A 27,416-nucleotide genomic window follows, 5' to 3' on the forward strand; every position below is an offset into this window, starting at 1 on the left:
CACCTCGGGAATAAGACATCCTCATTTCTGCCATAACTTGTATTTCTCATGTTGTAGATTGTATATGGGGGTTATGTGTTGGTGAACTAGCCCATTGACTCAACCCCAAGCATGATCGATAAGATAAAAAGCTAGTTTCTTTCCCCTTTAAGCAACTGTGGTTTCACATTTATGTTCTTTAAAAGAGGTGGTTTTGGTCTTCTTTGTTCTTAAGGAATTACTTTAAGTAATATAAAAAGGGTTGTGCACATTTTTTAAAAGATTCACAACCTAAATTTATGTTACATTTTAGAGATGGTATGTGATAATATTTGTTCATGTTGTTGGGGATTGAACCCAGGACCTTGCTCATCCAGACAAGTGCTTTACCACTGAGTTACATCCCTAATTCCTGATGCATTCTTTAGAAAATCACTTTAAATTGTACATATATCCGGTACTTTTACATGCTACTTCCTAACTAATTACATATAACTTTATGTTGTATAGAAGTAATAGTTTGAGTGGCTATTTGGCTTATGTGTAGGATATTTTTTCACGGTTGGGAACATTGGCTGGTTTAAAGAGTTATTTATGTTGGGTCACTTTTTGTAATACTTAATTAGATGTTTGTTTCTAAGCTTAGCAGATATTTCATGTGCCTATATTTGGGAAAACTTTACAAAACATTCTCTGAATTTTGCTTTTAGGCTTCCTGGCAACACTAGGACAAAAATTGGCTTCATAACATTTGACAGCACAATTCATTTCTACAGTCTTCAAGAAGGTCTCTCCCAACCACAGATGCTAATAGTTTCAGACATTGAAGGTATGTGTTTTGCACTTTCATTTATTGAACCGCCTCAGGGATTTTTCCATTTTAGAAATACTTCATGACCATTTGACAAATTAGCAGTATATGGTATGCATCTATTCCATGAAGGAAAATCTTGATTATAAAGTCATTAGATTATTGGAGCTTAAGAGTCCTTTAATCCAATCTCTTTTTTAGAAAAGAGGAAACAGGGTTATGGAGATAAAGTGAATTCTGAATAAAGTAACAAAATCAAGTCAATGTTAGAATTTGGATTAAAGTTAGGATCCCTTTCCCTTTCTTCGCATTCATTCATTCACTTACTCAAGAAGTATTTGAGGACTGGCAATGTAGAACGCTTGATTAACATGCAGAAGACCCTGGGTTCAGCTGGGCACCAATGGTTCATGCCTTTAATCCTAGCTGCTTGGGAGGCTAGCCCAGGGAAATAGTTTGTGAGACTACATTTCACCCAGTAGCTGGGCTCAGTGGCACACACCTGTACTCCCAGGAACAGGAGGAACACTAAATAGGATGATTGTGGTTCAGACCAGCCTAGGCAAAAGATCGAGACTCTATAGAAGATATAACTATATGTACTAAATGCTACAAATAATGAGGGGAAGGAAGGGTTTGTAAGGAAGAGTAACAGAGTGAGTTGAACTGATCAAAGTAAAGCATATTCACAGCTGGGATACATTGAAACCCCTGTGAACTTTGACTCTGGAATTAATAATGAAAAGATAAGACTGTAAAATATAAGTACAGTGACAGTGTGTGTGTGTGTGTGTGTGTGTGTGTGTGTGTGTGTGTGTGTGTGTGTGTTGGGGGGGTGCTTGTAGGAAGAGGGAGAGTGAGCAGAGATGAAGACGAAGGAAATAGAACAATGAAACCTCTTATAATTGCTTTAACTGTAATGGAGAGGAGAGGGCATGGGGATGGGGGGAGATGTAGGGGGTGATCTAACCAATGTGTACAATGTAAGGCTATTCAGAATTGTCACAACAAATCCTCCCCCCCGACCCCCTGTATAACGAATATATGCTAATAAAAATGAAAAAAACAAAACCAAAACAAAATAAAAAAGAAAGATTGGGACCCTATCTCTAATATAACCAGAGCAAAGTGTGTTACAGCATTTCTCAAGAGCTAGAGCACCTCTTTCACAAGTGCAAAACTCTGAATTCAAACACCAGTACTATTGGTGGGGGGAGGACCCTGGGTTCATTCCCCAGTGCCACAGCAGTAAAAATAACAACATAAGCATTTGAGGGTGCACATGCAGACTCAAAATTTGTATAGTGAGCATAGAAATAAACCTACTCTATATGGCCAATTTTTTTTTTTCTTTTTCTATACCACTACCTTACACTGGTCAATTGATTTTTGACAATGGTGCCAAGACCATTGATGGGAGAAAAGGTAGACTTTTCAGCAAATGGTTATGGGAAAACTAGATATGCAAGAGTGAAGTTGTATGCATACCTTATAACATTTAATGGAAATAAAAATGGATTCAAGACTGAACTTAAGAGGTAAAAGTATAAAACATAGGGGAAAATTTTCATGACATCCTAGAGAGAACACCAAAATCACAGGTAGTAGAGGGGAAAAACAATTAGATTTCATTAATAGTAAAAACTTGTGCATCGGATGTAATGATACCTGCCTGTAAGTATCAGAGGGAGGAGGATCATGAGTTCAAGGCCAGCTGGGCAAAGTTAGAACTATTTCAAAATCAAACTCAAATAGTTAGGCCTATTTTCAAGTTCATATGGTACAATGTTTGCCTAGCATGTATGAGGCCCTGGGTTCTATCCCAGTACCTAAAAGAAAATAAAATATTTTTGGTTTGATAGGTAACTCTGTAATAGGAGTATGCCTAGCATGCACAAAGCCTTGGGTTCCTTCCCCAGTACTGCAAAGGAAAAACAGAACAAGCTTTTGTACATCTGAGGACACTAACCAGAGAGTGAAAAATCAGCCCACAGAATGGGAGAAAGTATTTACAAATTATATAACTGATAAGGAATTTAATATGCACAAGGCATAAAGAACTATGTCTCAAAAATAACAACATGATTAAAAAATGGGCACAGGATTAGGCTAGACAATTTTCCATAAAAGATATGCAAATGGACAATAAGGACATGAAAAAATACCATCTTTAATCATTAGGGAAATGTGAGTCAAAATCACAATGAAACCTGGGGATGTAGCTCAGTGGTAGAGTGCTTGCTTTGCATGTTCAAGGCTTTGGGCTCAATCCTAAGCACCAAAAGCAAAAGAAAACAAAAATCCAAAAATCACAGTAAGTTAACTACTTCACATCCATCAGGAGAATGGCTAGTTTTTTAAAAATGGAAAGTAATAATTGTTGGCAGGGTGTGGCAACAGTGTAACCTCTCTGCATTGATGGTGGGAGTGGAAAATGGTACAGCTGCTGTGGAAAACAGTGGTAGTTCCTCACAGTTATTGTGAAATTAGCATATTATTTCATAATTCTACTTCTCATTTTATACCTGAAAGAATTAGAGCAGAGAAAAATCATTCTACATCATTATTTAGATTGTTTTTAGATTATTTCTAGCAACATTATTTAGACTAGCCAAAAGTTGGAAATACCCCCAGTAGCCATGAGCAGGCTAATGAATAAGCAAAATGTGGTATAGACATATAATAGAATATTACTAGGCTTAAAAAAGAATGAGTGCAATGTGGATGAAGCTTAAACATTTTGCTAATTGAAATAAGCCTTACACAAAAGGATAAATGGATTGTATGATTCCACTTATGTGAGGTACCTTCCACTTACGTGAGTAGGCAAGTTCATAGGCAGAAGATAAGATGGAGATTATCAGGAGCTGGGGGTAAAGGGGACCAGGGAACTGTGAGTGGGTTCAGAGTTTCTGTGTGGGATGATGAAAAGGTTCTGAAAGCATAATGATGGTTACACAGCATTGTGAATGCATCAAATGCCACTGACTTGTACACTGAGAAGTAGTTAAGATGGTGAATTCTATACATTGCATGTATTTTATCACATAAAAATATTAACTCAGGCTGGGAGTGTAGCTGAGTGACTCGGTGCTTACTTACCTTGCATGATGCCATAGGTTTGATCCCCAGCACCACTAAAAAAGAAAACTTCTAAAAACATAGAAAGGAAGCAGCTCAAAGTGGATCATAGACCCAAATGTGAGGCTAAGAGTATAAAAGTGTTAAGAGAAAACACAGGAGTTATTTCTTAGATATAATTTAGATAAATTGGAAGTACTGGCAATCAAAGAGGGGGAAATAGATAAATTTGGTTTCTTCAAAATTAGAGTTTTGTACTCAACAGGTAGAGACAGAAGGATCACAAGTTCAAGCCCAGTCTGAGCCGCACAGGGAGATGCTGTCTCAAGAAAACAAAATTACAAAATAGCATCATTAAGAAAGTAAAAAAAAAAAAAAAAAAAATGGACTGAGTGAGTGTAGCCCAGTGGTAGAGCATTTGCCTGGCATGAACAAGGCCCAGGGTTTGATCCCCAGTACCGCAAAAAATAACCAAAGTGAAAAGACAGCCCACCAAGTGGGAGAAAATATTTTCAAATCATATCTGATAAGGAATTTTTTTCTAGATTGTGTAAGTAACTCCTACAGTTAACAATAAAAAGACAGACTGCCCAACCAATGGTTAGATAAAGAAATTTGAAAACACAAAATTCTGATATTCAGAATTTTGGAGCTGGAGATGTAAGCTCAGAGGTGCCTAGCTTGTACAAGGCTCTGTGGTTCAGTCCCCAGCACCTACAAAAGTATCTACAGATGTATTTGGCAAATGCTGTACATCCTGACTATCAGGCAAATACAATGAAATGTGGCCTCATAGCAAGTAGGGTGGCTAAGATTCAAGAGGAGGACAGTAGCAAGTACTGGTGAGGATGTGGAGACATTGGGATCCTCATACACTGCTAGGAGAAGGTGAAACGGAGCAGCGATGGTGGAAAACAGTCTGCAGTTCCTCACAGTTAAACAGAGTTACCATGTGATCCAGCAGTTCCACTCAGTAGATACATACTCAAGAATGTTGACAGCATGTCCGTAAAAATTAATATGTGAACGTGCATAGTAGGAACCAAAAAGTGGAAACTACTCAGTTGTCATCTGATGAATAGATAAACAAAATGTGGTCTTGTCCTACAACGGGATGTGATACAGATGAATCATGAAAACATTTTGCGACAGAATGGAGTCAGTCACAGACAAACACATAGAGTGTTGTCCTCTTTATGTGAAATGTCTAGAACATACAACTCCACAGGGACAGAAAGCAAATTAGTTGCCAGGAACTTGGGGAAAGGGAACTGGGAGTAACTGTGAGTGGTTACAGTGTTTCTTGTTCAGGCAGTGAAAAAGATCTATAATTACATGAGATGGTGGTTGTACAACCTTGGAAATAGATCACAAATCTGACAAGTGTTTTTTGTTGTTTTTGCAATAAAACAAAGCCCATCCCAGGGCTTTGCACATGCTAGCTTGTGCTTTACCACTGAGCTATACCCCCAGCCCAGAACTGTTCTCTTTATGAGGATGTACTTTATGTGATGTGAATTATATCTCAATAAAGATGTTAGAAAACTTTTTGTTTTTGTTTATTATTTGTTTGTTTCTGAGACAGGGTCTCGCTGGGTAGCCCAGGCTGGTCTAGAATTCATGATCTATCTGCCTCTGCCTCCTGAGTGCTTGGATTTTAGGCATGCATCACCATGCCTGGCTATAAAACACAGAGAAAGAAAGCCTAAAGAGTTGGCATTAAAACTTTCAAATCATTTATTGGTATTATTTTTATAAGGTTCTTAATAATTGTTATTTTTTGTGAAAAGCAATTTTTCTTTTAATTCATCACCTGTGTTCTCTTCATAGTTTGCTTCCATCTAAGAAAGAAATTTAATTCCTGGGGAAGAATAATTGTGTGTCTCCTGAACTGATCAGAAGACCTTCTGGTTCACTTTATTTTGTAATCACAAAAAGGGGCCTCCGTGTGAGCCTTTTTTTTCAGGAAGCATCTGCATTTTGAAGGACAGATGTGTTGGTGAACTGTACTTCGTATAAAGGCAACATTCTTGTGTGTCATGTTAGTTGCCTTTTTAAATTTTTTTCATGTCCCATCTACTTCCTTTCTCTAGAGTCCTTTTTAAATGCCAATAGTCAGTCTTTGCTGGCTTGCAGGGTCAGCCATAAAAAGGGAAGGTAAAGCAATATGCCAAATTGCTATCTCTAACATAAGAAGAACGTAACTTTTACAAGACTTTACTGAGTGCTTACAGATCAATATTTTTTACGTGGATGGCTGCTTCCAGACAAGAAACAGAACAGTTGCAATATGTACTTGAGTCAGTGTTCCTTTGGTGGCTCCTTGGTCATTTGTATGTAGTGCTGTAATAATGGAGTGGTAGGTTTTCTTTAAGTACAGGGTGGTTAAGTGAGTCTTTGTCAATGTATTTCCAGTATCTTTAACAATGAAATTTTGTTGAAAACAAGTATTTCCTTATTCTTTCAGATGTTTTTATACCTATGCCAGAGAACTTACTAGTAAATTTAAATGAAAGTAAAGAGGTAAGGAACATTTTTCTATCTGCCATATTTCATTTAAATATTAAAGTCCTATTTTTGAAATGATTGTTCAGTTAAAGTTTTGCTTCTTTCCTTGACATTTCTAGGATATGTAGCATTTTATATCTGTTCTTACTTTAAGTTCACTAGATGAATGGTTCTTGAGTTCAGTCTTGTGCCAGTCATTTTTGATTCTACTGCAGCAAGTTATTTGTAGTAGAGTTCTTCTTTCCAATAGGAAGAACACTTGAAGACCTATCCTGCCAGCCTTGTGGGAGGTGGGAGGGTTGCTGAGATTCCCTGCGGGGGTGGGGAAGCACATTAGCCAGGCTACTCTCAGTGCCCTTTGCTTTTCTGATTCACAGAGTGTCATTGGGGTCAGTTCAGAAGAAACTTATTACCTGCCTGGAAATTGCCATGACATAATACAATGAGAGGTGAACAGAACGTGTCTGAAGGGGGATGTTGTCTACCCTGTACATGCATCTATGCTGTAGGGGTGACATTTTCACTAGCAAGTCTATGGGCTCTGCGCTTAGCAGTGGTCATTGTGCCATAGTATGAAGTATTTTTTTACCCATTAATTCTCTTTATTTTTACACCCTAACCTGAAGAGGTAGATGGTTTTGATTTTGTTTTTCTTAGTAATAATATTACTACTTGGCAAGTTAATAAATAACTTAGATTTTGCAGTAGGGGAGAGTTACACTCACTTTGGAACTTAAAAGAATAAAGTATATAGAGGTGATGGAGAAAGCCATATTTGATGGCGTTAAAATAGATCAAATTTCTACACAGGATGGTTCTTTTGGATGTATTTTGGACTTATAGTCTTGCTGCACTGTTGCATGTATGAGAACTGTAAGGCCCCAATTTTGATGTCTTGCTTGCTGATTTACAATTTGATTTAAAATGGCTTTCTTGTCATTTGACCAACTTCATTATTCACTGTAGTGTCTGTAGATTCTCTGAACGTCATCATGACTCAGTGTCTCGTCTGTTGTATTAGGTACTTACTTAGAGTGAAAAAGATTTTTAATTGTAACACTCTTGAGTTTTCTTTTTTTATTTCACAAGCTTGTCCAGGATTTACTGAAAACTTTGCCACAAATGTTTACCAAGAGTCTGGAGACCCAGAGTGCCTTGGGTCCTGCACTTCAGGCTGCCTTTAAGCTGTTGTCCCCAACTGGTGGTCGAATGTCTGTCTTTCAAACACAACTCCCAACTCTTGGTGTGGGAGCTCTTAAACCAAGAGAGGAACCCAACCACAGGTCATCTGCTAAGGTTTGAAAATCATCAAGTTTATGATACGATTTATACTGGAGCTCTTGGTCCCTTTGGTCACAGAACCTTTTTTGTTTGTTTTAATGTATTTTTCTGTTGTGGGGAGGAGGGTTATAAGGAAATGGGTAAAGGGTTTCACTCATCTGTAGACATACTTACTTTATTACAATTTCCTCTACCTGATGCACCCAATGCCTTATTTCTAATATCTTTATCAGGCTGTTATAATCCAACCTGACTTTGATGAGAAAGTCTGGGAAACTAAGGAAATATACCTGCTAGGAACAAGGTGGAACCTGGATGACCAGTTAGCAGTGGCCAAGATTTGCTAGACTGGCAATTGCTTTTGAGCAACTTACTTGAGACATACATTTCCCAAAAGATGAGAGAGAAGCCAGTATCTTATCCTGTTAATGAGGACACTTCTAGAGACTATGTGATGTTCTACTGCTTATTAGATGTGGACACTTGAATAAACTCTGTTTCCATATGAAGTAGAAATATGAGAGCACCCACCTCATAAGGTAGTTGAAGGGACTAAATAGATGTTATCTGTAGTTTACCAGCATACTGAGCATTTGATAGATTTTAGTTACAATAATAATCTTTGCCTATTACAAAATATAATTAGTGATATTTATTTTTGACAGTAAGAAACCCTCATAGAAAATCCTTTTCTTTGTCTGTTTTTCTTTTCTTTTTAAAAACTTTTTTCAGTGCTGTTGAGGATAAAACTCAAAGCCTTTTTCATGCTAGGTAATGTTGCTACATCCCTAGCCCTAAAAAGTTCATAGAAAATTCTTAAGCAGCACATTTAAAAAAAATTTTTTTTTTTTTACTATTGTACTGAGGGTATATTGTGACATTTTCAACAGTTCTTACAATATAACATGGTTACTATCATTTGCCTTTATCTCCCTCCCCCCATTCCTGGATTAGTTTCAGCAGGTCTCGGTTTTCATTCTTAAGCAACACATGCATCTTCTTTTTTGGTCTGTTAAGACCGTGTCTCATCAGGTAGCTCAGGCTGGACTCAAACTTGCTGTCCTCCTTCCTCAGCTGGGCCTACAGGCTTGTGCCACCATATCTGGCCAGTACTACTTCTTAATGAAAAGTCAAATAGTATAAAAATGCAAAAGAATTGAGTAATATGCCCCAGAGATAATTGTTATTAACATACGTAGGCCTGAGTGTGTTTGTTGAGTTATAGAATGCCTACCCAACAAGGGTGAACCCTGAGTGTAAACCCCAGTACTACAAAAAAAAAAAACCCAAAGAAACATGTTGAGGTGAGTCAAGGATATTGTAATTGTTATACACATCTGTGGATGTGTATTTACATTTCTGATAATAATTTAAAAAATTTCTCTTTGTTATTTATTTATTCACAGGAAATACACCTGACTCCATCCACTGACTTCTATAAGAAATTAGCCTTGGACTGTTCTGGTCAGCAGGTAGCTGTTGACTTATTCCTTCTCAGTGGACAGTATTCTGATTTGGCTTCTCTGGGTAAGTTCTTCATGATTGTTTTCTTCAGTGAAGGGTGAAATGACATATGACGTTATTGTAAGTAGGAGGCAATGTAAAAGCATTTATTCCCTTGAGAGACTTAATCAGTCAGGTTTTGTTTTATGAAATGGAGTCTAGCTATGTTGCCCAGGCTGGTCTCAAATTCTTGGACTCAAGTACCAGTATCCCCCACCCCCAAGCCTTCTAAGCAGCTGTGGGCTATAGGTGCACCATCTCCTCCTGCTGATCAGTTTAATCTATTGTAAACTTATAGTGGGCTACGCTAATTTAGTAGGAGTGAGATAGAGAAGTTTCCATACCACTACATAAAGGATTATATTTTTTTTGACAGAGAAAAGCTGGGTAAAATGGCTGCAGTTACTTTCATATAGTAATAGCATTATTTAATAGGAGTTCATGAGGGAGCATTTGGGGTTGGGAACTGACAGAAGCCTGGAGGGTGAAAGGAGAGGGTGAGGAGGGTGAATATGATGAAAGCATTTCATACCCAAGCATGAAAATGGAATAATCAGGCCTGTTAAAAATTGTTTAAAAACAGAGGGAGGAAGATAAGAAAGAGAAATAGTGGGGTTGAATCTGATCAAAGTACATTATATCTGTGTATGGAAATATAACAAAACCCCTTTGTGTAATTAATATACACTAGTAAAAAAAAAAAGAAAATGAAATTAAAAGGGCTGATGTTAGTACTCTAAGTAAGGCAGATCTCAGCTGGTGAGACAGTGCTCTGTGTTTATAAACTCATAATAAGCGCCACAGCAGCTAGCACAAGGCAGTATATAAAGACATACAGAAATGCATAGAGAAGTAATGTTTTTAAAAAAGAACTGTGTGCTTGGAGGCTGAGACAGGAGGATCACAAGTTCGAGGCTAGCCTGAGCTTTGAAGTGAGACACTGTCTCAAAAACAGAATGTTGAAAATTTAAAAATATGTACATTTATATACATATTTATGTATATGTGTATATGTATTTATGTGTATATATGTATATATATATATATTTATCAGTAGTGTGTTGTCTTCTAGGTTGTATTTCTCGGTACTCAGCAGGTAGTGTATATTACTATCCATCTTACCATCATCAGCACAATCCGGTCCAAGTACAGAAATTACAGAAGGAATTACAGAGATACCTCACTCGGAAGATTGGCTTTGAGGCAGTTATGAGGATTCGGTGCACTAAAGGTGGGAACACTTTTTTTTTTTCCTACATAGAAGTAAATATTTTTTTATACCAATAAATGTACATGTTTTCACCTAGCTAAATCTTCAAGGATATACTCTGTTAGGATACTTTGCTGACTTTATAAGATGAAATTATACAATATGCATTTAAGAAGCGAGAAGAAACCCTATTAAAAAATAGACTGGCTGCAGTTCTGGTTCAAGTGATAACACCTGCCTAGTAAGCACAAGGCCTTGAGTTCAAACCCCAGTACTGGGGAAGAAATTGGAGACTATTGTGACTATATTAAAAAATACTTTAAAATGGTGAATTTTATAGTATGTGAAATATCTCAGTTTTTTAAAACGAGAGACCATGGCTGCAAGGAAAATAAAATTATGTTACTGATGAATTATTTATTGGACTTACTGAACAATTACAATAGTAGTGGAAGATCTTTCTTCTCTTTTGATAGGAGGTGATGGCATGCTGCCCAGGCTGGTCTTGAATGTGCCTCACCCTCCTGAGTAGCTGGGACTGTAGGTGCATACCTCCATGGCTGACTTTAAAAACATTTTTTGTGTTTGACTCAAGACCTTGTGCTTGCCAGGTAATCGCTCTACCACCTGAGCCATGCCTCTAACCCTTTTTTGTTTTAATTAAATAATTTTTTAAAAATCATGATAGAATGTTCATAAAATTGGTCATTTCAATCTTCTAAACATTTTCTTTCTTTTTCTTTTTTCTTTTTTTTTTTTGAGGTAGAGTCTCACTACGTAGCTCAGGCTAGCCGCAAACTTGATTCTGCTGTCTCATCCTTCTGAATGCCTTTTTAAACAAATTTTTTTTGCCATGTTGGTCATGGAACCCATGCCTCACACATGGTAGGCAAGCACTCCTGCCACTTGGCTACAAGCCCTACCCTCTAATTTTTTTTTGCCTTTGGCTGTAGTAGAATTTAAACTCAGGGCCTTGAGCTTGCTAGGCAGGCACTCTACTACATGAGCCATGCCTCCAGCCCTCCTAACCATTTTAATTGGATATAGCTCAGTGGCGTTCTCACTATTATATCCATCTCTAGAAGGAGGAAATCTTTGAATTTGTGGTCTACTTGGTTTTTCAGGACATTATCAACCTGGTTCAAATTTTTTATTCATGTGGGAATGTTTTTGATCCTTAATGGGTGTGAGGCAATCTTTTTTTTTTGGGGCAGGGGGACTTGGGGTTTGAACTCAGAGAGTTCCCTGCTTATAAAGCAGGCACTCTAATACTTGAACCACTGTTCCAGTCCATTTTGCTCTGGTTATATTGGATATGGGATCTCATACACTATTTGCCAAGGTTGGTCTCAAGCCTCAATCCTCCTATTTCAAGCCTCCCAGTTAGCTAAGGATTACAGGCATGAACCACTGATAGCCAGCTAAGGCAATCATTGTTAAGGCGGAAAAATTACATGAAACCTACAGAAAAAATGATAAGGATCCATTAATGTATCCAATGTATTTTTAAATCTGTCAGTCAAACTATTTGCCTGGGCACTGGTGGCCTGTAATCCTACCTACTCAGTCGGCAGAGATCAGGAGGATCATGGCTGGAAGCCATGAATCAGAGGTTATTTATAATATCTTATATATTATAATATCTTACTTTTCATAAAGAGCCTGGGCTGAGGGCATGGCTCAAGTACCTGCCTAACTAGTGCAAGTCCCTGCGTTCAAATCCCAGTACTTCCCCCACACACCCAAAAACAAGAGTTGGAAGAGCCTGGGAAAATGCCAACAAATTAACTTGGTGCTTCTCTGTAGCGTGCATGACTTAACAAAACTGTGTGGTTAACTTGCTTAGCTTTTTCTTCATTTATGATAAATCTCATTAGAAGTCAAATACTTGATAAAGTTGATAGGATCGGTAGGTAGAGAGAGAGTGTGTGTGTTTGTGTGTGCGTGTGTGTGTGGTACAGGCAGGTTGTGGTACAGCAGTGTGGTAGATGGCATGTTTAGCATGTCTGAGGCCCTGGGTTCAATCCCCAGCACCACAGGGGAAAAAAGATGAAGTATTAAAACATACAAAAAGAGAAATCAAACATAGTCCACTATGTCCCATTCTGTGGCTTGTTACATTCCCTTTAAAAGTTTTCCCATGCATACATAAGAATATGTTTAGTCTTAATTTCAAGTCAAAAAGGTGGATCTCACAATAACATTTTTTGTTGAGGGGGGGACATAAAGCACTCTAATTTCACAGAGGAATAAATTCAAATTAATGAAAATGCATAAGAGGACATGAGGACTTCTGTTTAACATATGAGAACGATCAACCTGCCAAACACCAGGAAAGGAATATTAAAACCAGGACAGGGCACAAAGCAGACGTTAAAACCTCCCACTATGCTAGGTGTGGGTAAGGGTGGGAATGGCCCCTTAAAGCCTGTAGGCATCAGCTACTGAAGGAACCCCCTAGAAATGCTTTCCCCAGCTGGGGGTTTGGCCCAGTTACCACTGAGCTTGCTTTGCATGCATATGACCCTGCGTTCCTTCCCAAAAAGAAAATGAAAAAACAAGTCTGTTAGAAATGCTCTCATGCAACATTAGGAATACTGTCTAGTAGGTTTAGGGAGATGGTATTTTCACAGATCAGAAAGTACCCACCAGAATCTGTCCCCAAGGAACCTGTAGGAGCCACAGGCACAGGCCTCCCTCTCCCCTCCAAATACTCAGAATCACCCTGGGCCATATCTGCCCTCAGTCTTCCATGCTACCTTCCTTTTCCTACCCAGGTGCCGATGTAGAGACAGAGTCTCTAGAAGGCCTCTAGGGCTGAGGGGAGCTCCCTGGGGCCTGACAAAGTGGCTCAAGTTGTATAGCACCTACCTAATGAGTATGAAGCCCTGAGTACAAACCCCTGTACCACCAAAACAAATATTAATATGTAGAGCTAAATTGTCCTCCCGGAAAGTGTTTTGAAGGTTTGTATCCTCGCCTTCATTTAAGAAGATACCTATCCTCTCAACTTTAGTAAGTACTCTATTATCTACCTATTTTTACTATCTTATATGTGACTAGGATAAAGTATAAATATTCAGAGGCAGACATATAAAGTCATTTTTAAATTTCTTTTCTCCTAGGTCTCGCCATTCACACTTTCCATGGGAACTTCTTTGTCCGCTCCACAGACTTACTGTCTCTGCCCAATGTCAACCCGGATGCTGGGTATGCAGTGCAGATGTCAGTGGAAGAGAGTCTTACTGACACACAATTGGTTTCTTTTCAGTCAGCACTCTTGTATACATCAAGTAAAGGTAAGTTTTTGTTTGCTTTTATTGTCATAAAAACCACAACATGTGAGTATACAGTACAGCAGTGTTAACTTTTAGAACAATATTGTAGTAAAGGTAAGTTTGTTCATGTGAAATGTCTTGTATGGCCTCTGAGAAACTCTCTTTGGAGTAGTTCGTAATTTCCATTAAGCCAAAAGAGTGTTCTGATCATAAGAGCTTTGTTGCTTTTCTCTCGGTAATGCTGTAGTGTTTTTATTTTCCTAGATCATTTTATTTGCAGATTTTAAACTTTTTTTGCTTTTTATTTTTGTTTTTGGAGACTGGGTTGCTGTATAGCCCAGGCTGGCCTTGAACTCAAGTTCTTCCTGACTCAGCCTCCCAAGTCCTGGCATTATACACCTGGGCCACCACACTGGGTCACAAATACTCATGCAGACACTCTGAGAAGCACTTTAAAAATATCTTTATTGAGCTGGGTTCTGGCCTGTATTCCAGTGCTGGGCAGCCTTAGGCAGAAAGGAGAATCAATTGACCCTGGGAGTTCTAGACCAGCCTGGGCAACATAACACCACCCTGTCTCAAAAAAAAAAAAAAATTGTAGGCCTTAATTTAATAGGTGAGTGAGATAGTAAATAGGATAAATAAGTAATATAATAGTTAAAGAGAATGGTAGAGCAGGTAAAGAATATAGAAAGTACTCGGGTTGCTATTTTAAGAAAGAGTAGCCAGGGAAAGTCCTCACCAAGGGGATATTTGAGGTAAGTTTTGAGAGGGCTTGTGCTGCAGACAGACAGCACTTTTTTAAGGGTAGGACTTAGTCATTCCTAATCAACATAAAATTTGTGTCTTATCCTCAGGTGATGTGAAGGCATTTTCAATTTACTTTTCTTTCTTTTTTTTTTTTTTTTGTGTGTGTGTGTGCTACTGGGGTTTGAATTCAGGGCCTCATGCTTGCTATGCAGGCACGCTACCACTTTAGCCACTCTGCCAGCCTTTTTTTTGTGTTGAGTATTTTTGAGATAGGATGCCTTTTTTCATTTTCCCTGGGCTGATCTTGAACTAAGATCCTCTTGATCTCTGTCTCTCAAGTAGCTAGGATGACAGGCATGAGCTGCCAGTGGCACCCTGCCTTAGGACATTTTTAATAAAAAATCTTTAGTATTAAGAAAGTTCAGCTGAGCAAATAATTCCTGAGACCCTATCTTGAAAAAAAAAATCACAAAAATAGGAGTGGTTCAAGGTATAGGCCCTGATTTCAAATTCTAGCACCATTTAAAAAAAAAAAAAAGAAAGTTCAGTTTTTATATAAATATAGCACACTATAAATGTTAATGTAAAATTGATTTTTGAGCTGGCGGTGATGGCATATACCTGCTTGAAATTCCAGCAACGTTAGTGAGATCCTATGTCAAAAATAAAAACAAAAAGATAGGGGCACAGCTTATGAGGTAGAGCCCTTCAGGTACTGGGTTAAACACACACACACACACACACACACACAGAGAGAGAGAGAAAACCAATTAATTTCTATCTGTAGACATCTTTTTTTTGTTGTTGTTTTTTATTGGCAGTACTGGGGTTTGAATTCAGAGCTTCACACTTGCTAGGCAGGCACTCTACTGCTTGAGCTACTCCACCAGCCCTTTTCTGTGTTGGGTATTTTTTAGATAGGGTCTCTTGAACCATTTGCCTAGGATTGGCTTTGAACCTTAATCCTCCTGATCTTAGCCTCCTGAGTAGCTATCAGTGCTCTGCTAGACATCATGTTTTATTTGACAAAACAAAACAAGGCTGGGCACTAGAAGAGTTTTCAATTTTGGATTTTCTTCAAATCATTGAATAATTACATGTACATCATGAGATATCTTGGATGGGATCAGGTTTCAACATAGAGTCCACTTATGTTTCCTATATACCTTATAGACATAGCCGAAAGGTCATTTTATACAATATTTTTAGTGGGCCTTCATTTTGACAGCTACCTTACCCTCACGTTTAAGGTGTAGGCTTTTCCACTTGTGGCATCATATTGGTGGTCCAAAGTTTTCAGGGTTTGGAGCATTTCAGATTTTGGATATTGGGACTTTTGAGTCTGGCTTCCTTTACTTAGCATAGTTGTATTTGAGATGTATCCACATGCTGCATCATTAGTGGTTTGTTCCTTTTTATTCCTGAGTACTTTCCTGCTGTGCCCAGTTTATTCACATCCCATGTTAAATGCATAAGGTCCTGAGTTCAATCCCCACCAGAGAGAGAGAGAGAGAGAGAGAGAGAGATAGATGGATAGATATTTGATTATTCCAAAGGTTTTCATTTTATTTCTTTGATGTATTGATAGTTGTTGTTGTAGGTAATTACCAAAGAAAAGGCACTGTGAATATTAATCAATTTCATTTTATTTTTTTCTTTTGTATTTAAAAAGGGTAAAATTAGAGCTAGGGGCATGGTTCAACTGGTAGAGTTCCTGCATAGCAAGTGTGAGGCCCTGAGTTCAAATTCTAGTACTGCAAATAAATCAATAAAATAAAAGTTTTTTGAACTTTAAATCAGGCTGTAAAGCACACTAGCATATTGGCAGGTATGGTGGCAGATATCTGTAATTCCAACACTCAGGTGGCTGGACCAGCCTGGGCTACATAGTGTCCTTGTCTCAAAAAAGAAAGGAAAGAAGGAGGGGCCAGGGAGAGAGAGACGAAGGGAGGGACTGAGACAGAGAAGAAAGAAAATGCTAGCATATTATCATCATTTAAATATAATGCCTGTTACCTATTTAGTAATAGCTTGAATAAAAAGAATTTTATAGTAAAAAATAATAATTAAAAAAAAACTTTAGTGTTGTCACAGACTAGTGTTTTGATACCATCTCTGCTTCCTGTGTGACCCTACTTGGTTCTGTATTGAAAAGACCTGACTTTAGCATAATCTTTTCTGAATGTAGCTGTCCTTACTATCATGTATTTTCCCCAAAGGTGAAAGAAGAATACGTGTCCATACTTTGTGTTTGCCAGTAGTTTCAACTCTGAATGAAGTCTTTCTGGGAGCTGATGTTCAAGCAATTTCAGGGTTATTGGCCAATATGGGTAAGAGTGGATATCACTTGTAAATATTTTCCAAGTAAAACCATTAGGCAAATCCACCTATTTTGTTTTCTTGTAAATGATTATCTTTATAGGTTTCAATTTGGGTGCTTATAGCTATGTTAACGAAAAGATCTGCCACAGATAATCCTTTTTGCTTGTTTAAACAGTTGTATTGAGATAGAATTATGTACCATAGGACTGCACCATTTTAATTGTACCATTCGTTGTTTTTAGTCTGTCTACAGAGTTTTGCAGCCATCATCGCAATCTGATTTTAAAACATTTTTGTCACCCCAAATGAATCTGATGCCCATAAGCAATTAGTGCCACTCCTGCCTCCTTCCCACACTGGCCTTATCCCCCACTAAACTGATTTCTGTCTCTCTGTATTCTTCTGCTTTGGACTTAAATAACCATATATTATCAACAGTTAATGTCGGTACTTAGTAGGATTGTTTATAACAGTGCTTTATGAGCACAGTAACTTGTGTAGTAAGAGGTGGCAGGTCACTATAAAGATCGTTAGACTTGCAGTCATGGAATTTGAGATTAAAAACCAGTTTACTACCACACACATGTTCACAGCCTTCCCAAATCTTGTGTGCTAGGAGAAAACTTATTGGGTTCTTTACCTATTTATTTCAATCTCTTATCTAGTTGCTGTCTTGATCCTCTTGTCCTGTTTTCAAATGTAAAGTTTAGCATCAGTTTGATTCTTACCCCCTTTCTGCCTCAGGGAAGACTTTCACAAAGTCTGTTTGTCTAATCTGCCTTTAACAGAACTAGGTACCTGTTTTCTGAGTTTCCTATAGGGAAAATTTTCTTTCATGAAGCCTGTTTAGTCTTTTTTTTGGTGGGATTGGGGTTTGAATTTAGGATTTCATGCTTGCAGAGCAGGAGCTCTACTGCTTGAGCCATACCTCCAGTCCATTTTTCTCTGGTTAATTTGGAGATGGGCTCTTATGAAGTATTTGACTGGGCTTTCCTCTCTTGATCATCCTAATCTCAGCTTCCCAAGTCACTAATATTACGGGTATGAGCCACCAGTGCCTGGCACTTTAGTCTGATATGTTGTTGAAAACTTGAAAGTTGAGGCTGTGTGTGGTGCTACACATCTGTAATCCCAGCACTCAGGAGACTGAGGCAGGAGGATCATAAGTTTGAGGAGCCTGGGCTACATAGCATGACTGTCTCCCGAATCCAATAAAAAAGGTTCAATGGTAGAATGCTTGCCTAAAATGCTGAGTTTCATCATCAAAAAGAAGCAGCAGTAGCAGCAAAAGAAAAATAATTTGAAGATCATGGCCTAAGAAATTTGAGGGTCACACTTTTTTTTTTTTTTTAAGTAATATGTTTGAGCCAGACATGGTGGAACACCTGCAATCTCAGACACTTAGGAGGTAGAGGAAGGAAGATGTCAAGTTCAAGGCCAGCCCAGGAAAGACCCTATTTTAAAAACAAACAAAGAAGGTGGGGAGGGGGGGCTGTGGGTGTAGCTCAAGTGAAGTCCTGGGTTCAATTCCCAGTACCAAAAAAATGTAATATTTTTGATGACTGTACAATCCTTATTGTCAACATTATTAACATCAAAGAAATAACTTTTAGGCAGTATTTATAGATTTTAAAAACTTCAGTATAGCTTTGTAGGTATGGATCCTTTTACCATATTTGGTTGAGACAAAATACGCACATTTTTATATTCTGTCATCATTAGGATCAGAACATGTCTTCAACTGATGAAGCCTTAGGGTTGCTGTGGACCAGTAGCAATAGTCCTCATTCTTCCCTCTATGAGCAAATTTAGGTCACAGCAGTAAATGACATCCCTTCATTTCATACCACATGAATTGAGTAGGTTGCTGGTTGACAAGTCTTCAAAACAGTTATTCTGTTTTTAGTATTGAAATTTTTTTGACTATGCAGAAATACATATAAACAGAGTGGGGTAACAGGTAAAAATCTGCCTCAGTAACTCTGTTATGTCCTGAACTATAAAATAAATTAAAAAATCTGTGTGAAAGTAAAATTTTGAATTGAATTCCAGGGTGTTTTTAAAAAAAATTTCTCAGTGAGCCAGGTGCTGGTGGCTCATGCCTGTATCCTAGCTACTCAGGAGGCTCTTAGAGATCCAGAGGATCGTGGTTCAAAACCAGCTGGGGCAAAAAGTCTGTGAGACCCTATCTCGACAAACTCATGAAAAAAAATTCTTAGTGGCATACAAAATAACATGGTAGACAAAGTGTTATTCCACCATAGAATGTAGTTTTCCTATTTGTGAAGTAAGGGAACTGAGGATGGGGAGGTTAAGTCACTTTCCAAATTGTCACATAGCTGGGAAATGGCAGAATGGCATTTGAACAGAGGTTAGTTGGATTCTCTAGAGCATGCTTTTACGTGCTGTGTGTTTTCACTCATTGTGTGTGGAGTAGATTGGAAAGAGACTTGATACAGTTTTTAAAATTATTTCTCTTATCCTTACCAGTGGAGTTGCTAAGCTGCCTTGTGTCTGTTTTGTCCCACCCTCACCTCCATTAGCTGTGGACAGGTCTGTGACTGCCAGTCTGAGTGACGCCCGGGATGCTCTAGTGAATGCCCTCATCGACTCTCTGGCAGCTTACCGCTCTTCAGTCCTCAGTAACCAGCAACCTGGGCTCATGGTCCCTTTCTCTTTGCGGCTTTTCCCACTTTTTGTGTTGGCTCTCCTTAAACAGGTAAGAAAACAGAAGCAGAAAGCAGCATAGTGAAAACGTCAAAAGCCCAAACTTTCACCCTGTGATTCCCTAAACATTGCTTCTGTGTCTCTATGCCAGTTGAACGTTGTGAGGACAGGGACCTTACCTCTTCTTTGAACCTTGAGGGGTTTATAACCAAAGAAAGTTACAAGTAACTGATTTTGCAAGTGCCCTGTGCATGAGAGATGTTTGCAGCCACTCAAATGATAGTTTTCCAAAAGAAGAATTATATATTGTGATGCTGCCACAAAAAGCCACCATATACTGCATTTTCTCACTTATAAGTAGAAGTTTCAAAAGTGAACACATAGAAGCAGAGCACAGAATGGTGATTGAGAATAGAGAGACTGGTGGAGGGTGAATGGGGAGATACTGGACAAGGGTACAGTGTCAGTTACACAGCAGAAATAAATGAGCATTTGAGGTGATGGATTGTCTTATTAGCTCAATTCAGTCATTCCACATTGTATACTATATCATATCACTTTGTGCCCTATAAATATATTCATTTATAATTTGTTACCAATTGAAAAAATTAATTTTTTTCAGAAGTAAGTGCACACATGCATCTGTTTTGTTTTGGCTCTTTCCTGGTCCCTACATTATTTCAGCACCATTATAGTTCTCAGGTTTTTTGTTTTGTTTTGTTTTTTCCAGTGCTGGTGTTTGAAGCCAGAGTCTTAGGCATGGTTGGATGTTGGCAATCACTCTATCACTGAGTTGCCGCCCAGCCCACACTTCTTATTCTTTGGATAAGTCTTCTCATATTCGTGTACCTATTTTCAGGGTTTGGATTGCACTTCCATAGCCTTGTCTTTGAGATCAAATGCTACCTCTCTGGCACACCTTTCCTTTTGTGGTCCTATAGCTCTTTGTGAATAGCTTTGTCTCTAGGGTTTTTCATTTGATTCTTTTGTTTTGAGACAAGGTCTCCCTATGTAGGCCAGGCTGGCCTTGAACTCCCAGTCCTCCTGCCTCAGCTTCCTAAGCTCTGGGATCACAGTCATGGGCCATTATGCTCTTGGCTTTTCATATTTATTATTTATATGTTTCCCTAACTGCCCTGTGTCTCTACCTCACCTCCCCAAAAAGAGAGAGAACTCTGGGATCGGTGAATAGGCTTATTTCTCCAGTGTCTAGAATTTAATGTCCAAGCTTACAAATTTCAAGTAACCTCGTAACATTTTATCTAAAAGCTCTTGATAGTAATGCTTTTTATGACAGGCTCTAATGAGGGTTGCTCTGGATCTTGTCAATTTCTGTGTTTTTCTGAACTCCTGTGATCTGCCTGTCTAGTGTCTGCAGTCTCTTCTCAATGCTGTGGGCAACCTTCTCTTCCCTCATAGGAAAGGCTTTTGAACCCACATTCTAGTTTCTTGAACTCAAGATACGTATTTTCATTTCTGCATATAAGTGCACAGGAGTTACAAATATGAGGTCTTCCCTCTCCAGGGTTTTTTTGTTGTTGTTGTTTTGTATTTTTTGTCACATCTGTCTTCCTCTCAGGTTTCTTGTCTTGATTTCCATTTAACATGCCCCACTTCATCCTTCCCCTCTCTACAACACCCTGACACCTCTGGCTCTTCCATCCTAGGTTTTTTCTAAAGCACATATTACTGATCAGGTATTTTTCTTATTTATTTAATTGCCTTGTATAGGATGTAATCTGGCATAACTATAGAGCTTTTATGTTTTTCATTCACTACTTTGTTCCAGTACCTAAATAGTTATTAATACATAACAGACACTTATGGGGTGTGTCTCAAGTGGTAGAGTGCAAGGGCTGAGTTCAAACCTCAGTACTGCCAAAAGAAACAAATCAAACAGAATAGACACATTAAATATTTTAATGGGTGCATGGAGCTCTGCTTCTTTCATTTTCCATAGTACTTGTCCCCTTCTTAGTGACTGACCATGTATTAATTTCAAGGATCTTATGGACCTTTTCTTTTTTCATTCAATGAATGACACTTGTTGAAGCACAGTAGGAGAGATTACATTCAATTCTGAATGCATCATGGGCAATTGGGAATTTTAGAAGGAGCGGAGTGGGGTTGATGGATAGAAAATTATTAAGAGGTACCATCAAGATTACCTGGGCTTGTTGGCACACCCCTGTGATCCCAGCATTCCTGCTACTGAGGCAGGAGGATCATGAGTTCAAGGCTAGTGTTTGCTGCCTATTGAAACACTGCCTCAAATTAGCTGAGAAAAAAAAAGAGTAAAGGGGATTCTTGCTAACAAGATTCTTATGAAACTAATCCAGGGTAATGAGACATCAGTTGGGGGATGGCGGAGAATGATGAAACTGATTAGTTGTAGAGGGTGATCAGATATTGAGGGTGGAGGATTTTTATTAAACTGACTCAGTAGGGTTCTTGCTAAAACTGGATTTTATAGGAAAAGGAACAGATCCGTACAGGAGAAAGTTTAGTTGGTCAGGGCCAGGGCATGATTGTGCATGCCTATAGTCAAAGGCAGAAGCAGAGATCAAGAAGATTGAGTTTTGAGGCTTGATGGGGAACCAATAAGCCAGGCATGGTGCACACCTGTGATCCGAGGTATGCATGAGGCATAGTTAGGAGGATTGTTGTCAAGGCCAGCTGGGGCAAAATAGTGCAACAGTCCCATCTAAAACAGAAAGGGACTGGTGGTATAGCTCAAGTGGTAGATTACCTGTTTATCAAGTGCAAGACCCTGAGTTCAAACCCCAGTACTAACAAGGAAGGAAGAATAGGGTGGGAGCGAGGGAGGGAAGGAAGAAAGGAAACAAAAGGAAGGAAGAAAAGGAAGGAGGAAAGAAAGAAAGGAAGAAAGTTAGGCAGAGAGTGTGTAACAGGACACAGGAAGTTCAGTGCCCAGGCCCTGTCCCCACAGCACTGATGCTCTGCAGCCCTGGGAAGTAGGCGGCTGCACAAATGCAAGTGCTTGTGGGCATCAGAAGCCCAGCTGGTTCTGAGGACAGTGACCCAGCAAGGGCACCGCCAGGACACGTGAAGGTGTGTCAGTATGACACATGAGCAGTGCTCTCTTGTCCCTCACAAATATGCTTCCTCCAGGGCTTTCTCATCCTCTTTGATTTAGCCATTGCACTTGCTTTAGTGCCTGTCTCATTCCTGTTCTTTCTGCCTCCTTTACCCCTTTCCGTCCACTGGAATACTTGAAACTTTACCAAGAAACTTCATCATTCTCTGTGAAATTAATATACTAGTTAAATGTCAATCTTACTTATGAACTTTCTTCTACTTAGTCATTTGTATTAATACTTTTCATCATTGATTTGCAAGCTTTGGTATATTGATTAGTTTCTCTAAGTGTGGGAGAAACAGAGACAGCTACCACTCATTATCATGCAGCATTGATAAAACACTTAGTGGATACCACAGCCCTTCATATGTGCCTTTATCATCTGCTATGTACTGACATCCTTCCTGTGATGCTGCTTAGATTGTTGTATCACTGTCACTATATGTCATGGTAGATAGTAGACCTATTTTATGATTAGGAAACATACAATAGGGAGATCAAATACTTTTGCCATGGTCAGTTTATTTCTGCAGACTTTTAGGTGAGGCTGTAGTCACAATGTAATACATGTGTATGACTTCTTAGAATATTTTTTGAAACAGTAATTCACAGTAAATTTGGTAATTCTCTCTGACATTTACAAAGTTCTGTATTTTTAAGTGTCTTCTTTTGGTGGGCATGGGGTTTGTTTTTCATTACAGAAATCATTCCAGACTGGGACAAATGTGCGTCTGGATGAACGCATTTTTGCTATGTGTCAAGTGAAAAATCAGCCCTTGGTTCACCTTATGCTCACAACTCATCCCAGTTTGTATAGAGTTGACAATCTCTCAGATGAGGTAAGATTGATTCTGTTTTTTAGTGACTTTTTCTTGAAGGCTTCTAAGCTTAGTAGTCCTCATTCCAGTGCAGAAATGAGAAGAGGTTTGTTTGTTAATCTAGTGCTTTATATTTTATCTCTCTGCTATATGTAGAGAAATGCTGGTTCAGGGAAGCTCCTAAAAACAGTACCTTTATTTAAGTTACCTAAGTCAAGTCTCTAGAACAGATGTAAGAAATAAAGAGAATGTCAAGTTGTCCAGAGCAACCTATTTATTTAAACAAATTGATCTGGAAGATGTATGGTGAGAGTGAAATCACATCTGAGCACCCTAGGTCCATGTTCAATGTAATAGTGTTTTTGAATTTAAAAATATTTATCTGAGTTGTAATACTTTGCTTTTGATAGGAAATTTATTGAAGTCACATTATTGATTATGTATTACCATAAATTAAAGTCTTAAGTATAAAAATGTTGAATCATAATCTTTCTAAAATTGTGATCAGTTAATATGTATACAGATGGGGAGTAATGTTTTAGTTAAAATCTTTCAAAATAAAAAAAATATTTAGGATACTTTTTATATTTTCTCTTTGAGAAAATATCTGATAAAAATCACCTAAGGGAAGAAAGATTTATTCCACCTCACAGTTTCAGAGGTATCAGTCCATCATGGTGGAGAAGGTATTGTGGATCAGAGCAGTTAACATCATTGCAGCCAGGAGCAGAGAAAGGAATACAGGAACCAGCCAGGGCAAGATATTCCCTTCAAGGACACGCCCCCAGGGACCTACTTCCTCTTAACCAGGCCTCCCCTACCTCCTACCTTCACCACCCCCCCAGGAATGGCATCAAATTATGAATTCATTTAAGGAGTTAATCCATTCAGTAGTTCAGAGTTCTCATGATCTAATTGTCTCTGTAAACACCATGACCTTCGCCCCCAGAGGTATGCTTTACTAGTCTCCTAGGAGCTTCTCAATCCAGTCAAGTTGACATTTAAGGTATGAAAGGAAGGAATGTTAGCACTCCCCTTGAGGGGACCTCGGGCTGACAACATACATTGCTAACTACTGCATGGCATCTGACTGTGGTTAAAAAATTTAAAAAGTAGACAGTTAAGATTAACCGTCACATAAAGGAGAAATCGGAGGTAATTTTTACAAATGAAAACTCTTAACATTGTTAATTTGTATTACAAAAGTAACTAATCTTAACTGATAAGTTCAATTAACTGAACTTACCTTTCTCTTTTTTTTGGAGACGAGATCTAACTATGCAGCCCATCTAGATCCTTCTCAGGCTCCTGAGTACATGCTAGGATACAGGCCTGTGCCACCATACTTGGCTTAGTCTTATTTTCTTTCTCCCATTAAAACATAGCAGCATTAGAAATTAACATAAAATTTTAAATGCAGTTTATGTCTCTAATATGGGAAATATGGGAACCTCAGAAAGAAAAAAGGAAGGCTAAGGCAGTAGACCGCCCGCTTAGCAAGTATGAAGCCCTGAGTTCAGTACCATGGAGAGAGAGAGAGAGAGAAAGTAAAGGACTCATAATACTTTCTAACATAAACAGTATTAACACATCAGTGATGAGTTTATCAGGACACATTGACTCTCAAGAAGTTTAGGCAAGAAAGGGAAAAGATAGCTCTTAGAAACAAACCACAAAGGGGTGGGGAGGGAGGAGCTGTGTAGCTCAGTGGCAGAGCCCTTGTGCTTGAGGTCCTTAGCATGATCCCCATCACTGTCAAAAATATAAATTTAAAAGATCACAAGGAAATAAACCACAGGAGCAACTAGGGGGTACTGAGAACCTAGTAGATTCTCCGTCAGTTTCCTTCTTTCTGATCAGCTTTTCTCTTAAAACTAAAAACAGCCAGTGCTATCTTGCCTTTCTCACTCTCTGAGATGGATGAAGCTCTTTTTCAGTTCACATTGAAAACCTCTGACGAAATTCCTCATCAGCCGTATTTGGGTTGTTGTTTCTTCTGCTCCCCATGGTCCCAAGGTCAGAAGTTTTAAGCACTGTGTATAATAACCCCTGACTCATCACAGAAGTGAAAAAAATCATGTCCCCCAAACAATAGGAAGCTGGGTGCTGAAAACTCCAAGCAGTAACTGACTTTGGTAGCTCTACTTTCCTCTTGCCCTGAATTTTGTTCTCTATAGTTTTCAGATTCTGAGGTTTTTGTAGTTTTGAACATGAAATGAATTAACACATGTAAAACTCTTAGGACAGTGCCTGGATACAATAGACACGATGTAAGCCATACACAGCTATTGCCATCACCGTCATTAGCATCATCAGTATTGTGATCATTATCATAATTAAACATATTTAGGAGCTGAAGGTGTAGCTAGCTCAGTGGTGGAGTGCTTACCTCGCATGCATAGGGCCCTGGATTTCACCCTTAGCACTTGTGTGTGGTGGGGGGTTATTTCCATGTGTGTAAGCATTCACTCATTTGAAGTATACATTTTCATGACACTGTTTCCAGTTTTAACCATCACTATGAATAAGATTGATTTACATAGGTTAAGTAGTTAAATATATTTTTGGTTAAAATGGATAAGTATGAATATTGAAAGGCTTGTTTATGTGTTTGCAGATAACAGCATTACAGTCAATTATAAATGAGAAACTTGCATTTCTATCTTTGATAAATGTGAAGTTGAAGAGCACTATTAAATTTCATTTGCATTTGGCTGCTTTTGCTCCTCTCAGGATGTATACATGGCCCAAGTCAAGCAACCAGGTCCAGTGGAGCCAATGGGTAGAATTCTGCTTAACATCTGAAAGAGATTCTCATTTCTCCCTCTCCCTCCTTTCCTCCCCCTCATTTGGAATTTTAGATTTAAAGATCAGTTACAAATATAGTACAGAAAGTTCTCGCAGACCTCTCACCCATTTTACCCTAATGAGTACGATGGTCCACATGTGTCATCCCATCTACTTGGGAAGCTGAGGCAAGAGGATCACCTGAGCCCCCAAGTTTGAGACCAGTCTAGGCAAAATAGAGAAACCTTCCCCCCCGTAAAAAAAATTTTAAAGTGTTTTGAGGTGGACATCGTGACTGAGGCAGGAGATGGTGAGGTTAAGGCCATCCTGGATTATATAGTGAGGCCTCATGTCAAAATAAAATTACAAAACCATAATACTTTTGTAAAATCTGGTGTACTCAAATTGATTGCTATACTATTATTAACTAAATTCCAGATGTTATTTGGACTTCACTAATATCATTTGTTCACCATATTACATTATATGTATTGCATTTACTTTTGAAAGTTAAGATCAGAAGTTAATTTGGATTTCTTAGAATTTTAGCAGCTTTGTTTTAATTTCATCTTTTTCATGTTATGAATAACTGTGATTGGCCTAAGCGAGTAAGGCCCAAACTCTTGGAGGTAACAGTTCTTTACTTGCTTTTGTTCTTCCCTGTGACTCCTACGTGTGTCTAGCAGCTTTAATCACTTCCTCACTTCCTCAGGGAGCCCTCAGCATCAATGACAGAATCATCCCTCAGCCCCCTGTTCTTCAGCTCTCCGTGGAGAAGCTGAGCAGAGATGGCGCTTTCCTCCTGGATGCAGGCTCTGTGAGTAGTTTGACTCCCTGACCCCCTCACTGTACCACTGTTCCTTTTTAGCATATGGTTTCCTTCCCCATGGTATCTCTCTTCTTGAACAGATTTGTAATGTTTGCTCTACATATATTTGTGTCAGCCATTTTCTCCCATCCCAGCCTTGTTCCATGCCAGGTGTTGTTGTGGCAAATACTAATTGCACAGCCTTCATCGTGGTAAATACTAGTTGTTTTTAGTCCTGTTCTGATCTGTACAATCTTTGTAAATACACACATCCTTCTGACCTTTTAAACTACTCCCAGATGTGTGGTGCCAACACTTACTATGAGGCATCCTCTAAAATAATTTTATTCCTGTTCGCAGGCACTGATGCTTTGGGTTGGGAAAAACTGTGCACAGAGTTTTCTCCACCAAGTGCTAGGAGTTCAAAACTATGCATCAATTCCACAGACTATGGTAAGACTTTTACTTCAGTGATTATAGACTTAAGGGACATGTCAAGTGTGGCAAAAACAC

At 38.6% G+C, this 27,416-nt stretch overlaps 1 protein-coding gene across 4 annotated transcripts in view; it reads left to right on the forward strand.

Moving 5' to 3' along the window:
• Sec24a (SEC24 homolog A, COPII coat complex component) overlaps positions 1-27,416 on the forward strand; it is a 78,417-nt gene that overhangs the window by 45,466 nt on the left and 5,535 nt on the right. For all 4 annotated transcript variants that reach the window (XM_074057313.1, XM_074057311.1, XM_074057312.1 and 1 more), the window contains 11 exons: positions 690-808; positions 6,339-6,394; positions 7,469-7,675; positions 9,067-9,187; positions 10,236-10,394; positions 13,499-13,672; positions 16,621-16,731; positions 19,267-19,442; positions 23,192-23,329; positions 26,808-26,912; positions 27,264-27,356. In XM_074057313.1, the coding sequence (XP_073913414.1) occupies positions 690-808; positions 6,339-6,394; positions 7,469-7,675; positions 9,067-9,187; positions 10,236-10,394; positions 13,499-13,672; positions 16,621-16,731; positions 19,267-19,442; positions 23,192-23,329; positions 26,808-26,912; positions 27,264-27,356 (1,459 nt within the window). The remainder of the gene's footprint in view (positions 1-689; positions 809-6,338; positions 6,395-7,468; positions 7,676-9,066; positions 9,188-10,235; positions 10,395-13,498; positions 13,673-16,620; positions 16,732-19,266; positions 19,443-23,191; positions 23,330-26,807; positions 26,913-27,263; positions 27,357-27,416) is intronic.

Source organism: Castor canadensis, chromosome 16, assembly GCF_047511655.1.
Source record: "Castor canadensis chromosome 16, mCasCan1.hap1v2, whole genome shotgun sequence".
NCBI classification, from domain to species: Eukaryota; Metazoa; Chordata; class Mammalia; order Rodentia; family Castoridae; genus Castor; species Castor canadensis.